Raw genomic sequence first — 15,447 nt, 5'->3', positions numbered from 1 at the left:
AAAGGAGTGGCATATTGATGCACAAAAATATCAAAGTTCAGGTCAAAAAAGTGTGAAATGTAACAAAAAGTACAATTTAACAACAAAATCATAATATCAATTTTAAAAAAACTTTATTATATTCAGTAAGAATATCTATTCATCAAATATCAAGCGGGCTGGAGCATAGCACAGCGAGTAGGGCATTTGCTTTGCATGCAATCGACCCGGGTTCGGTTCAATTCCTCCATCCCTCTGAGAGCCCGGCAAGCAACCGAGAGTATTCTGCCCACACAGCAGAGCCAAGTAAGCTACCCGTGGCATATTCGATATGCCAAAAACAGTAACAACAAGTGTCACAACAGAGATGTTACTGGTGCCCGTTCGAGCAAATGGATGACAGTGATACAAATAACAAGCAACCATTTTAATGAATCAAACACCATAAGCAAACACTATTATGGAGACACAGAGACAATATGATTAGAGTTCAATAAAATACTCATTAAAAAAGAGATGGAATATTGGCCCATAGCCCCTTTTGCTTTGGCAGGTGAATTCTCTTTGCTCATTATGATCTGCTGCTAATTGGCCACCTCTTATTCCCACCACCATTCCATTGACCCCAGCAGTTGAACCAAGGACCGTGCCCCTTGGTATGGCCCACTCCTGGCCTTCCATTCAGCCTTCTCTAGTAACTGGCTGTACTAAGAAGCTTAAAAGTCAAGCTCAGCAACCCTTACCCCCACCCCTCAAATTCCATCAATTGAGGCCATAAGGATTCACTGTGGCCCATCCTGAACCAAGATCCTCCCAGTATGAGTTCAGTACCTAGCACCATTCCCGCAGGTCCAACCAAAAAATTATCACATAGCAGCACTGAAACTGAACTTCATTCCTAAAAACAAAACTCTGTTAAATTTCTGAAAATGTCAGAAAAGCTACAGGACCTGGTTGAGATTCCTTATAAGTGAATTCATAGACAAACTGCTGATAAAATAAGTAAATTATTTCCTGATTATATGTTAAGACTGGTAAACTCATTGAATTAGTTATATACGTATGTGTACATATGGCAAGACACTGTTTTCCCACAAATTAGTGTTCCAAAGAATAGTCAAGAGAAGTACACTTAAAGTTCTCTTGCCTATAAAAAGTCTAAAAATAATCTTGAGTGAATCTTGAAAATAAATATCCATTGACCCAGCAAGTATCAATAACTTGCCTTTACTCAATCTTTCTAGTGAGAGAATTGTAATACTTTTAGAAAGGTCATTTGGTTCATGAAATATTTTTTTAAATGCACAATTTGTAATCTATAAGAGGAAAATATTGTTCATTATTTTTTTCTACTTAAGCCAAGCAGGTCATGATACTAAGAAAAAATACTTTAGTACACTATCGCTATATTTATTTACAAATTAAGATTTATTTTAATTTATTTTAATTTTAATCTGAGTACAGTCAGATTCAACCCTGATGTAGCTTACCTTTTAAAAGGTGCAGCATTTCTCAGAACAGTTTCCACTTCAGAAATATCTGCCCTGGCAAGATCTGCCACAGTAAGAAAGCCAGAAGCATAAAGGAACCTGGCTCGCTGTGCATTCAGTAGGGACACCCTGATCAAGTCACACAGCTCCCTCTGGATACCAAAGGTGAGGCGCTTCTGAAACTGGGAAAGAAGTAGTTCCATGTTGTGCCAGCCCAGGCGGTTGCAAAACACTGTAATCATCCCTAGAATATTTATAGAATATTTATTGGATTCAAAATTCGTTATGAACTAATTCTTGATGTACTTTAGTTTCATTGTTTTTGTTTCCTTACAAACCCTCATGTTTAACAAGCTCAGAAAGTTAGTTACCTAAGAACAGACATAGGGTCTTATCTAACCAATTTAATTTGCAAATGCAAGATATATAATCTCTTTTAATTTCTTAATCATGAACCTGACATTTGAAAAAACTAAGGCAGGGACACAAACACAAAACAAACAAAAAGTTTTTTGTTATATACATATATAATAATATATATGTACATATATATATATACACACACCCTAGTTCCTTCCTTTCATTCTCACTTCCTTACTTTCATTTAAGTAAAAGAGACTTAAAAAACACATAAGCTTGCTCCCTTTGGCAGCACATAATACTATAAAACAGTTGGAGGGCTCTTGCCACCTAGAGATAAACAAGAAAGCTAAGTTAAATATCCAAGTGCTGATATTATTACAAAGAGTGAAGTTCCAGGTGATACTGTAATCATTTTATTAAAATTTAAGAAACACTGTTGTATGACATTATATAGACAAGACCTTCTAGCTCAATAGCTAATGTAGCATAAATAAATAAATAAATAAACATGCCAGAGCAGCCAAGAGTCATTAAGAAAATCACTCCCAGAGGCCGGAGCAGTAGTACAGCAGGTAGGGCATTTGCCTTGCACACAGCTGACCCTATTCATTCTCAGCATCCCATATGGTCTCCCAAACACCACCAGGAGTACAGGAGTAATTCCTGAGTGCAGAGCCAGGAGTAGCCCCTTAGCATTGCTGGGTATGACAAATAAAACAAACAAAAGCAAATAAAACAAACAAAAAAATCACTTCCCTGTGAAAACAGTGACCCCAATGGCCACTTGAGATACTTGACATCATTGAGTTATAGATTGTCTCTCCCATCTTAGATATTGAGTCATCTCAATATCTCAATATCAGTATCATCTCAATATCAATATCAAAACAGAAAGTCTTGTCCTTTTGCCATCCTCCTCCTCAATAATAAGCATTAATCAGTAACTTGAGACAAAGAGAAACCTTTTCTCAAAGGGATGTTTGTGTCTATTTCTTTTTGTCATAAGCAGAAAACACACACACACACACACACACACACACACACACACACACAAAGAAGAAGAAAAAAAAATAAAATAGGAGAGGGTTCAGCAGTTGCTATAAAGTAGAAAAAACAAAGCCCAGATTCTAGCTAGCAGGAAAACTAAGCGCAGAGGGGCCATAGTTTGGATGTTCTCATGAGAACAGGGGTTATAAAAACGATGGCTTCACATGATCCCTTCACTTTTATAGATGTCAAGGAAAAAAATAAAATTTAAGCATAATCTTAACTTCAAACCACAGAGACAGTTTTGATTTTTGGTGCTAAGAATCACACCTACGAGTGTCTCACACATATTCTTGGCTCTATGCACTGAGTCTGAAATAAATATTGAAACACTGATTTAATCCACCTGCATAAGTTGCAGCTGACTGTTGCAGAGATTGAATCTGTCCACGATTGCATCCAAACTTCTGATTGATTTCCTTTAAGGGAACTTCACTGATTAAATCTAACAGCACAAGACTGGTGAAAAATCTGGAAAGGTAAACCACCAAAAGGATTATAAATGGTTGCTTATGTCTACTACAAAAGTACAAAATATGGACTAAAAAGACAACAGAGTTTTCTGAGAGATTCCTACCAGAATATAAGATTAGTGAACAAAACTGAACTCAGTGTTTATAAAATTTGGAGGTACAATATTAGAGCAAAGAACTAAAATTAACAATAATAGCTCTGACTTTATACATAGCAAAAAGATCTCCATATTTCAGTGTTGTTAATTTCAAGAAATTCTCAGTTCAAATAATGCAATCTTGATACAGCTATACAGTCCTCTATTTCAATAAAGTGACAGATTTCAGTTACTAAAAACAAGTTTTGATGTGAAGGCAATAGTACCACAAATAATCCAAGAAATATAAGTTATTGAAAATTTTATACTTGACTATGTTGTAAATATATTAAAGACTAATGTCCTAAAAAATGTTATATCTAGAAGATACTAAAAGTTGTTCCCTATCTAATTGTTTTAACTAGTTCTCTTTTATTTTCATAAGTCACTTTTAAGAATGATACAGAGCATAACTTCATTAAATTGGCAATTCTGATTCACATTTCCTTTAAGGAAAAAATTACTTGACTTTAAAAGGTTTTCATATGTAAAAACTTCTAAACTATTAAGTTTAAGGAAGCAACCATCGATAAATCAGAAAAAATAAAAATTAACAACTTTTATTATATATAACCAAAATCCTTTTTTTTTTACTGCATTAATGTTGATACCATGAGAATTTATATTTTGACTATGAGACAGTTTAATGAAAAAGCACATGCCTTAAATATTTGAGGTCCTGGGTTCAATCTCCAACTGAAGAAAAAAATAAACTTTGAATTCAGCTATTTTAAATTGTATGCATTTTAAAAGCAGTGAGTGACTACACATCTTCTACATATTGGACACTGTGTTAAATACTAGTAGTAAAAACTTTTTGATATTTGCCTTTTATGGATCGCCATTTGTCGGTATTGTCTGTCAGTTCTGGCTACTACTTTTCCTTTCACACAACGAGCCAAGAACCCTTCTTCAACTCCCACTAGCTCTGCGACCCGCTTCATTGAAGTTGGTAGTTTCTCCCATAAACAGAAAAATCTATACCAATCAATAGTAGTCCAATCCTCAAACATAGGTGTAACCTAAAAAGAAGAAACATAATCCAATTAGCTAAAATTAGTGTGTTGTAAAGGAATAGCAATTGATATTAAAAACAAAAGTATGGGCTGCAGAGAGAGCACAGTGGGTAGGTTGTTTGCCTTGCATGCTGCCAACCCAGGTTTGATCTCTAGCACCACTTATGGTTCCGTGAGTCCCACTAGGGGTGATCCCTGAGCACAGAGCCCTGAGCACTCTGAATGTAGTCAAAAAACAAAGCCTAGAGTTAGGGATAAAATATGCGCCTTGCATATGTGGATCTCTGGATTCAATATCCTGCACAACACACACACACACACACACACACACACACACACCCCACATATTAACAAAACTAAAAAAATCAAATGCCTAATAATTTGAAATTTTTTTCTGTGCTAATATCTCTTTTATGTGGAACTTTATGTATTTAAAACAACCCACAGAATACCTGTAGCTAAGATGACCAGGTTAAACATATTAAAAGATGATGACAGTGGGACAAGAATCAGAATGAAGAAAACAGCACACAGAAAAATGGTGAGAAATAAAATAAAATTAAGCAAAATAAGAGTTGAAGCAAAAGCAAGAAAAAGTCCGTTGCCCTAGGATCGGCAGAGCATCTCATATGCTACAACTACCCCTTCTGATACTTCAGGAAAAAACTTTCCCATCCTACTAGCCCACAGAGCTATCTCCAGAATTTTAAACAGACTGAAAGAACATAAGTTGACAATAAATTTTTTCTGTCCGCGTGTTTATCTGAAATAGATGGGAGGTCTCAGCTCCCTTCCTCTCACTAAATGGACAGCTCTGAGCCTATGTCTTAGTGCTGGAGCATGCATTTGCTAGCCACCCTCCAGCATTGCTGACTTATAAAGAAGAAAAATGGGGTCAGCGGGCAGGCACTTGCCTTACCCATGTCTGACTAAACTTCTATCCCCAGCACCCCATATTATTCCTCAAGCACCACCAGGAGTGATCCGAAGCACAGAGCTAGGAATAAGCCCTGAGAACCACAGGGGGTGGTCCAAAATTTAAAAATAAGTAAAGTAGAAAAATGGATAATTTTTATTTTTGGCCACCCACCAATGAGATGGTCAGACTTCTTCATCAAAACCCTGAATGAACGATTTGAGGCTCTGCCTGTTCCTGGAGTGAGCAGATATCATTGGACTACACTAGCACTCGACAGGAACGAATGGCGATGTTACTGGCACCCGTTCAAGCAAATCGAGGATCAATGGGATGACAAGTGATACAAGTGACATAAGAAAAATGGAAATAACAGCTTTGCAACAGATGAAATATTTTAATACTGCCTAGTGGAAAGACAGGCATTGGCCTGGCTGTGTGCTGCTACTCAGAAGGTGTCACAGCCACACACACAAACCAGAGCGTATGACTGGGAGTTTTCAGTGCTATGAATGTCTGAGAATCATGCAAAAATGCTTTTCATTGCAGAGTCCTGGGATACTGTCAATACTCTTTTCTAACTTAATTTTTCAGATATTTTGGCTAAAACAAAAACTTCAATCATGACAAAAAGAAAAAAGATCATAAAACATACAAAACAGATTTCACAAAATTCAGTAACTTTAATTGTTAGGCCAGAATTCATCATAACTCAATGAGATAGCCTAGACACAGAAAGGGAGGGGGTCAGAGGTTTATTTCATCACAACCAGCCCAGGGATTACAATGAGTCGTGATACTCATTTGACAAATGGTTCAAAAACTGAGGTTGCTTTCATACTCCTTTCATACTCCTGTACTCAGAAACTACATTTCCAAGTGTCAACTAAAATCTTGCAAGATTAACGACAACTTGCACTTATGTTTGTATCATAAACAAAGCAACCTCCCCATATCCTAGTGAGATAAAAAGAGAACAAGATACAGTTCATCTATACATCAAAATGGAGAGCAAGATACAGTTCACAGGGGAGTAAATGATCCTTTACTGCTGTCAGAGCACACACTCTCCAGGCCTTATCAGCACAGATGTTTGCCATAAATCCCAGTCAGCACCAAGCCGCAGCTCCTAACTACTCAGAACCTAACAGCGTATGGATTCTGTCTTCTTAACTTTTAACTATGAGGATATTGTTGTCATTAATTAAGTGATATTATACAGTATTAGAACAGTAACTTTAAATATAACAGTTAAATAGTCCTGATACATAACATAATCCCAAATACTTAATTTTTATTTGTATTTTCTCCTTTTTTACAAGGCAGTCTTAGAAGGAAAGGAAGATTTCAGCCCTTTTCTTGGATCTACATCTGAATGGATAGTGCCTGTGTTTTTCCCTTACCAGAGAAGATATTTTCATAGATCCCATGAGCTCGATATGCACTCTTTACAATAATTCAGCTGTATATTGAATAGAAAAACCTATTACTTGCATTTTATTGAGTGGGCATATTTTCAATAATGTAAATGCACAACAATGAATCTTCCTGTTCACTTCTGTCTTTGCTCAGAATGATATGTGTTGTTGCAAACTTTTTTTTGTTTATGTGGGGCTGAGGGCTCATACCTGGTGGTACTCAGGGCTTCTTCCTGGCTCTTGGCTCAGGGATCACTCCTGGCAGGCTCAGGGAATCATATGGGATGCAGGGATTGAGCCTGGGTTGGCTGCATGCAAGGCAAGCGCTTTATCCACTATAACATCACTCTGGTCCCCACTGCAAACTTTTAATTTACTGTAAAAGAGAGTTTTAATGTCTGTCTTGTTTCTCATCTGTGGACATCTCATCCAGAACCTAGGTGCATACTATGGGAAAACCATGTAAACTAGTTTAAACTAGGTTTACATGGCTTTGAGGTATGACCCTGAATTTCTTAGTATCTTCCAAACCTGGAGAATGGGAATATACAACTACACTTATAGCATCTAGTTTAATTTTACTAGGTGTTTTTCACTTTTTTCCAGAAGGGGTGGGGTTGGGGGCTACTCTTGATTCTGTGCTTAAGAGAACATATGTTTGGTGTCAGAAATTGAATCAGGGTTGGCCATAAGCAAGGCAAGCATCTTAACCTCTGTACTGCTCTCCAGCCTCTTGAATTTTCTTTTTCTTTTTCTTTCTCTTTTTTTGCCTATCTCACCTCAGTTTTTATCTGTCTTTTATGGCTCAGAAGCCCAGATAATAAGCCAGCTGAATATGGTGACAGGGAAAGCATCTAAAACTCTAAAAAGAGGAAATCTATACACTTCAAAGTCAAGTATTATCCACGTTGTATAGTGTTATGCATCCAGTAGGCACTTAATATTAACCTACAATGAGCAAATGCTACTGCCACATTCCAGTGAACTAGGAAAACATTACATTGTGCCAATAATTTTTTTACCCTAAGTGCAAAGAGGACAACATATATTTAGTTTAGTGGAATTGCCAATACCCATGCATACATTGCACATACTCAACTTTATACATATATTTTATTATAATTTTTATGTTTTGGCCACAGCAATGGTTAGAGGTATCTCCTGGGTCTGCACTCAAGAATCACTCCTGGTAGATGTGAAGTGGAGCAAGGAAAGCCTCTTTAACAAATGGTGCTGGCACAACTGGACAACCACATGCAAAAAAATGGGTTTAGACCTTGACCTGACACCATGCACAAAAGTCAGATCAAAATGGATTAAAGACCTCAACATTAGACCACAAACCATAAGGTACATTGAAGACAAGGTCGGCGAAACCCTCCACGATATTGAAGATAAAGGTATCTTCAAAGGTGACACGGAACTAAGCAATCTAGTAAAAACAGAGATCAACAAATGGGACTACATTAAACTAAAAAGCTTCTGCACCGCAAGAGATACAGTGACCAGAATACAAAGACTATCCACAGAATGGGAAAGGATATTTACACAATACCCATCAGATAAGGGGTTGATATCAATGGTATATAAAGCACTGGTTGAACTCTACAAGAAGAAAACATCCAACCCCATCAAAAAATGGGGCGAAGAAATGAACAGAAACTTTACCAAGGAAGAAATACGAATGGCCAAAAGGCACATGAAAAAGTGCTCTGCATCACTAATCATCAGAGAGATGCAGATCAAAACAACTTTGAGATACCACCTCACACCACAGAGACTAGCACACATCCAAAAGAACAAAAGCAACCGCTGTTGGAGAGGATGTGGGGAGAAAGGGACCCTTCTTCACTGCTGGTGGGAATGCCGACTGGTTCAGCCCTTCTGGAAAACAATTTGGACGACTCTCAAAAAATTAGATATTGAATTCCCATTTGACCCAGCAATACCACTGCTGGGAATATATCCCAGAGAGGCAAAAAAGTACAATCGAAACAACATCTGCACATGTATGTTCATCGCAGCACTGTTTACAATAGCCAGAATCTGGAAAAAACCCGAATGCCCCAGAACGGATGACTGGTTGAGGAAACTTTGGTACATCTATACAATGGAATACTATGCAGCTGTTAGAAAAAAGGAGGTCAAGAATTTTGCAGTCAAGTGGATGGGCATGAAAAGTTTCATGCTGAGTGAAATGAGTCAGAAAGAGAGAGACAGACATAGAAAGATTGCACTCATCTATGGTATATAGAATAACAGAGTGGGAGACTAACACCCAAGAACTGTAGAAATAAGTACCAGGAGGTTGACTCCATGGCTTCGAGGCTGGCCTCACGTTCCGGGGAAAGGTCAACTCAGAGAAGCGATCACCAACTACATTGTAGTCGAAGGCCATGTGGGGGAAGGGAGTTGCGGGCTGAATGAGGGCTAGAGACTGAGCACAGCGGCCACTCAACACCTTTATTGCAAACCACAACAGCTAATTAGAGAGAGAAAACAGAAGGGAATGCCTTGCCACAGTGGCAGGGTGGGGTGGGGGGGAGATGGGATTGGGGAGGGTGGGAGGGACACTGGGTTTACGGGTGGTGGAGAATGGGCACTGGTGAAGGGATGGGTTCCCAAACTTTGTATGAGGGAAGTATAAGCACAAAAGTGTATAAATCTGTAACTGTACCCTCACGGTGATTCTCTAATTAAAAATAAATAAATTTAAAAAAAAAAAAGAAAAAAAATAAAATAAAATATAAAGTCTTAAAAAAAAAAAAAAAAAAAAAGAATCACTCCTGGTGGTGCTCAGGGGACCATATGGGATGCCAGGAATTGGACCCAGGTCAAGGCAAGCATCCTACCCACTGTACTATCTCTCCGTCCCTGTATACATCTAATTTAAAAGCATCTCCTCAAATACATTCTAATCTTTATAATCAAGTATTATTAAATTAATTATAGCTATAATTGTTTCTAGTAGTGTGACAAGCCCTGTATAGCACAAGTTAAACTGTCCTATCTCTACAAAACAGATGGCACAAATGTGGACAAATTATAAATGCACATGTATAGTTGCAACGGTTTTAGAAAAATCTAGCAAACACGGTTGTAAGATGATAAATTGTTAAGGTATATTAGAATTTGGTAAAAGAAAAAATTTGATGAAGCAGGATGGGTTCAAAGGAGGGAAGGTTAAGAAGCCTTCAGTTTTAGAAAGTTCATATCCCCTTGACTGCATAAGGAAATAAGGAAAAATAGAGACGAAATGTTTTTTGAGATGAAACAGAGGGCAAAATGTTGACTATGTAATGAAAATTAAATAAAATTTAATTTTCCCCAGTGCTGGCTGGGGAAAACTGAGCAATTTTAGGGGTCTAGCTTATAGCACAGCGGGTAGGGCATTTGCCTTGCATGCCACCGACCCGGGTTCAATTCCTTAGCCCTCTCAGAGAGCCCGGGAAGCTACCAAGAGTATTTTGCCTGCACGGCAGAGCCTGGCAAGCTACCAGTGGCATATTCGATATGCCAAAAACAGTAACAAGTCTCACAATGGAGACGTTACTGGTGCCCGCTCGAGCAAATTGATGAGCAACGGGATGACAGTGACAATGATTTTCTCTTTTTTAAGAGTCATACCCAGCAATGCCCAAGAGTTCCTCCTGGTTCTGTGCTTGGGTTTCACTCCTGGCAGGGCTCAGGAAACCAGGTGGTCCCAGGGACTTAACTCAGACCTTCCGCATGCAATGCGTATGCTCAGACCAGTGAGATAGCTTCAGGTCCCCGTAAACACTTTTAATATCAATTTTGTCATATTCTGTACAGTATTCATAATTGCTACAATATCTAAAATGCCCAATATTCAATAACAAGAATAACAAAAAGAGATAAGCAAAGAAACAGAAAAGTGTTTCCTAAACACAAAGGAAAAAGCAAATAATAGAAACACCATTGAAAGTCTCCAGATATTAGAAATATCAGATGAAGATTTCAAAACAGATATTAAAAATATGATAAGAAATAAAAGAAAATCAGTTTAATGAAGTGAAAACATGAACAGACAGGTGAAAGAACAGCTCAATGGGCAGCGCACCTGCATGGCTTTAGGAAGGCCAAGGCTCAGTCCCAGACACCCGATGATACCTTGAACACTGCCAGGAGCAACCCAAGCATCACTAGGGGCCCAAAAGCAAACAACAAGATAAACTTGACAATGTCTCAAGTAGAGAATAAAATCAAAAAGAAATGAAACAAACAATAAAGCAAAATGGAAATTTTAAAGTTAAAAGTGCATAATTAAAAAGTAATTCACTAAAGAACTTAACAGTGGACTGAAAAGAGAATCAGCAAACATGAAGACAGACAGAAATATGCCATCTGAAAGAGAGGGGTGGGGAAAGAGGAAGAATGAACATAGACTTAGAAAAAGCAGCATATATATATATATATATATATATATATATATGATAGTACAACACCAGATTCATTACAGTCAAAAGTAAAAGAACTAAGAAAAGGAGCTGGAAAAATGGCTTAAGGGTATGGATCACTTGCATAAGCAAGGCCCCAAGTTCAATCCTCTGTACAACCTGGTCCCCTGAATATCCTTGGCACACTGCCAGCTATGGCCCTCATGGCCCCCAACACCACTGGGGTGGCACTGATAGTCCCCACATGTCCAGACCAGTGAGAGTACAAAATAGTCAGGCCCATATAGCTGACAACTGCTAGGAGTGGCCCCTGGACTCCTATACTCATCTGGAGAGCCTATCTCACAAAAACAGAGAATTATCTTAAAGGAAGCAAAAGGGGAAAAAGTATCACATATGAGAGAAAACCAGTAATACTGAGTTGACTTCTCATCAGAAATAACATAGGGCAGAATGTAGTGAGACGATGTATTTGAACTGAAAAGAAAAAGAAAACTGTCAACCAAGAATCTCATAAACTATCTTTCTGAAAACAAAAGCACAAAAGAATTACTTGCAAAAAGAAAACCTAAGAAAAATTTTAGAATGCTTTCAAGAAATATTCAAAAAAGCTTTTCAGCTGAAAATAAAATGACTCAAAGCAGCATTCTTTCAACATATAATAAACAGAGTGACAGTAAAAATAATTATGTGGGTATTTATAAAGACTGAATGATTGCCTATTTCTCCTACTTTCTTCTCTTGATGGACTTACAAAGCAACTGAAAAAAAAAGAATATTATATACACATATAATATGTATATGTATGTACTATGCTGACAATAATAAATCACAAAGAAGGCTGGTTAGAACAAAGTCACACTAGCATAAAAAAATAGTAACTGAAATCCATATAATGTACAAACTTCATGTTTGCTCTGGATTGCCCAGCTTCTTTAAAGACATGGTCATATGAATTATGACTTCATATTTTAAATATCATATAACAATATATTATTTATACCTTACAAGCTATTTATAAATTCTACTTATATATCAAATAGCACAGATAATTTAAAAAGTATAAGGAAACAAAAGAGACAATATAAGATTAATATAATATTAGAAAATGAACTCATATTACATACTCCGTCAATAGGATGATGGGCAAAAGGCACATGAAGATCTCAACAGATGCAGAAAAAACACCTAACAGAATCTTTCATGGAAACAAAAATAACTGAACAAATTAGGAAGAACAGGGAACTTTTTCAACCTGTTAAAGGTCATCTACATAAAAAAGAAAAAAATCCACAGTTGGATCAATCCCCAGCACTTATATATGGTCCCCCAAACACCACTGAGAATGATGCCTGAGCATAAAGCCAGGATTAATACCTAAGTACTGCCTAGTGTGGCCCCCCCAAAACCAGAAACAAACAAAAAGAAATCATAACATCACTTGTGGTGAAGTTTGAATACTTTCTCTCACACCAAAAATGTCTTCTCTATTAATTCAAAAGTACTTGTGCGCACCATTATTCATTCTAGTACTCACTGCAATAGCTTAGAATTAGAACCAACACTGATGTACAACAACAGATCAGTGGATCATGAAGATGTGTGTAAATGTGTGTGTGTATACATATACACACATATATAAACATATATAATGGAATACTATGCAGCTGTTTAGAATGATAAAATTGTGCAACTTGATGCAACATGGATGGAATGGGAAGACATGGTGGTACATAAATCCAGAAAAAGAAGGATAAACACAGGATGATATCACTTATATGTGGTATTTAGATAAAATGGATGAAAAAAAAAGTGGTTTAAAGGGGGATGCCTAGATCACCCATGGTGTCAGAATAGGGAGGAGAAGGAAAGACAATGCGTGGAGACAGATGAGAAACAACAGGGAGAAATGTCAAAGTACATTATGATGTTAAGGAATGACAGAACTAAATATTCAAACCACAGAGTCAACAATACTGAAATCATGAGACCAAAACTTAAACTTTAAAAAGTGCATATTGAGATGGTAGGCTGGGGTGGGGGTAGGAGAGGGAACCTGAGAACACTGGTGAAGGGAAAATGAACTTGGAGGTGGGATCGGTGATGGAACATTCCATGTTCAAAACCCAACATTCTATGTTCAATGTAACTTTGTAAATCCTGGTGCTTTCACAAAATAAATAAAGAGAAAAAATTAAATTAAATTTTCTTTTTAAAAAAAGTCTACCCTCATCCTCTATTTCACACTTTATTGGAGATTTCAGTCAGGTCAATAGCTAAAAAAGAAATAAAAGACATTAAGACTAGAAAGAAGCAAAATGATTTCTATCTACAGATGACATAATCTAGTACACAAAAAAACCCGAAGGAATCCACCAAAATATTAAAATTAATGAATAAACTCAGTAGGCTACAGTATACAACATTAATCACTGTCACTGTCACTGTCATCCCGTTGCTCATCAATTTGCTCAAGCGGGCACCAGTAACATCTCCATTGTGAGACTTGTTGCTACTGTTTTTGGCATATCGAATTTGGCATACCGCCAGGGGTAGCTTCCCAGGCTCTGCTGTGCAGGTGGTATACTCTCGGTAGCTTACTGGGCTCTCCAAGAGGGATGGAGGAATCGAACCCAGGTCGGCCACATACAAAGCAAATGCCCTACCTGCTGTGCTATCCCTCCAGCCACAACATTAATAGAATTTTTAAAAATTGCTCTCATACACTTTAATAACTCTGAAAATTAAATTAATAAAATTATTTCATGTATAACAGCATCAAAATGAAAATGTTTAGAAATAGGTTTAACAACACAAATAAAAATCCATACTTGAAAACCATTAGAGTTGAGATAGTAAATAAATGGAAAGACAGTACATAAGAGGACAGAACAAGCAACATTGTGGGTGACAATAATCTCCAAATTGTCCTTACAAATTCAATACAATTAATCTCTATCAAAATTCATCTGACTTTACAAACTTTGAAAAGTTCAGTCTAAAATGCATAAGGACATGACAAAGGACCCAAAGCAATCAAAATTATTTCTCATAAGGAAAAAAATTAGGGCCAGGAAGCACTTATTTTTACATTGGCAATTATGGGGCCATTGCCTTGCAATGCGGGTAACCCAGGTTCAATCCCCAGCAACCTATAAAGTCCTCCAAACCAGGAGTGATCCCTGAATACAGAGCCAGGAGAAAGGAGTAAGCGTTGATCACTGCCAGATGTAGCCAGAAAAAAAAAAAAAACCCTACAAAATTAGAGAGATGCACAATTTCTGACACTGAAACTTAACCCCAAGCTTCAGTAATCCAAATAGTATTAACATGAACATAAGTAAAGATATAGAACAATGAAATAGAATTGAAAGTTTAGAAATAAACTCTCATATTAATGGCCAACTGATTTCTGACACTGAGATAACAGGATATGTACATGCAAAGGAATGAAGTTCAATTTCTTTTTTCATTTTATTGAAGCACCAATATTTGCAAAGTTATTCATAGTTGGCCTTTAGGCTATGTTCCAGCATCAGTCCCACCCTCAGGATCATCTTCCCTCCACCAGTGTTCCCAGGCTTCTTCCCATCTTGACAGGCACAGTTTAATTATTAAAGTTTGGATCTCTTGTTTTCAGAGTTATTGAATCTGAGGTTTGTATATTTAGCTATGCCACTCCTCTACACCACTGTGTCCTCAGACCCCCTTGACCCCCTCCCCATTGCTTTCTGCTTATCCCCTCCCCCCCAATTTCCTTCCATCTCCTATACTCTGTAGTGATCTGGGCATTCCTCCTTTAAAACATTTGAAGTTCAATTTCTACCTTATGTCAGTCATAAAAACCAAAGTGGATCAAACATCTAAATTAAGAGCTGAATCTGTAAGAATCTTAGACGAAAAGATTGTAAAGCTTTGTGACCATGCTGGAATGTCACAAATTTAGATAACACACACAAAAAGATAATTTTAACATCAAAATTTAAATGTTGAGCTTCAAAACACAACACACAGAAATAACTGGTAAGGGACCTGTATACCATATATATATATATATATAGATATATATATATTTTATAAAATACCTTACAACACAATAAGAAAAAGATCAATTAATTATAATTGCCAGTGTAAAAAATAAACTAAGAATCCTCTAAGGAAGATTATTCAAATAGTAAATAAACACATGA

At 37.1% G+C, this 15,447-nt stretch overlaps 1 protein-coding gene across 1 annotated transcript in view; it reads right to left on the bottom strand.

Annotated features, from left to right (window-relative positions):
• POLQ (DNA polymerase theta) overlaps nt 1-15,447 on the bottom strand; it is a 105,441-nt gene that overhangs the window by 59,990 nt on the left and 30,004 nt on the right. The window contains exons 14-16 of the mRNA XM_055129486.1: nt 4,318-4,511; nt 3,226-3,350; nt 1,470-1,713 (exon numbers count right to left, since the gene is read on the bottom strand). Of these exons, the coding sequence (XP_054985461.1) occupies nt 1,470-1,713; nt 3,226-3,350; nt 4,318-4,511 (563 nt within the window). The remainder of the gene's footprint in view (nt 1-1,469; nt 1,714-3,225; nt 3,351-4,317; nt 4,512-15,447) is intronic.

The sequence above is a fragment of the Sorex araneus genome, chromosome 2 (genome assembly GCF_027595985.1).
Source record: "Sorex araneus isolate mSorAra2 chromosome 2, mSorAra2.pri, whole genome shotgun sequence".
Classification (NCBI taxonomy): domain Eukaryota; kingdom Metazoa; phylum Chordata; class Mammalia; order Eulipotyphla; family Soricidae; genus Sorex; species Sorex araneus.
Note: the sequence above shows the minus strand (reverse complement) of the source record. Positions and strands in the feature narration are given on the sequence as shown.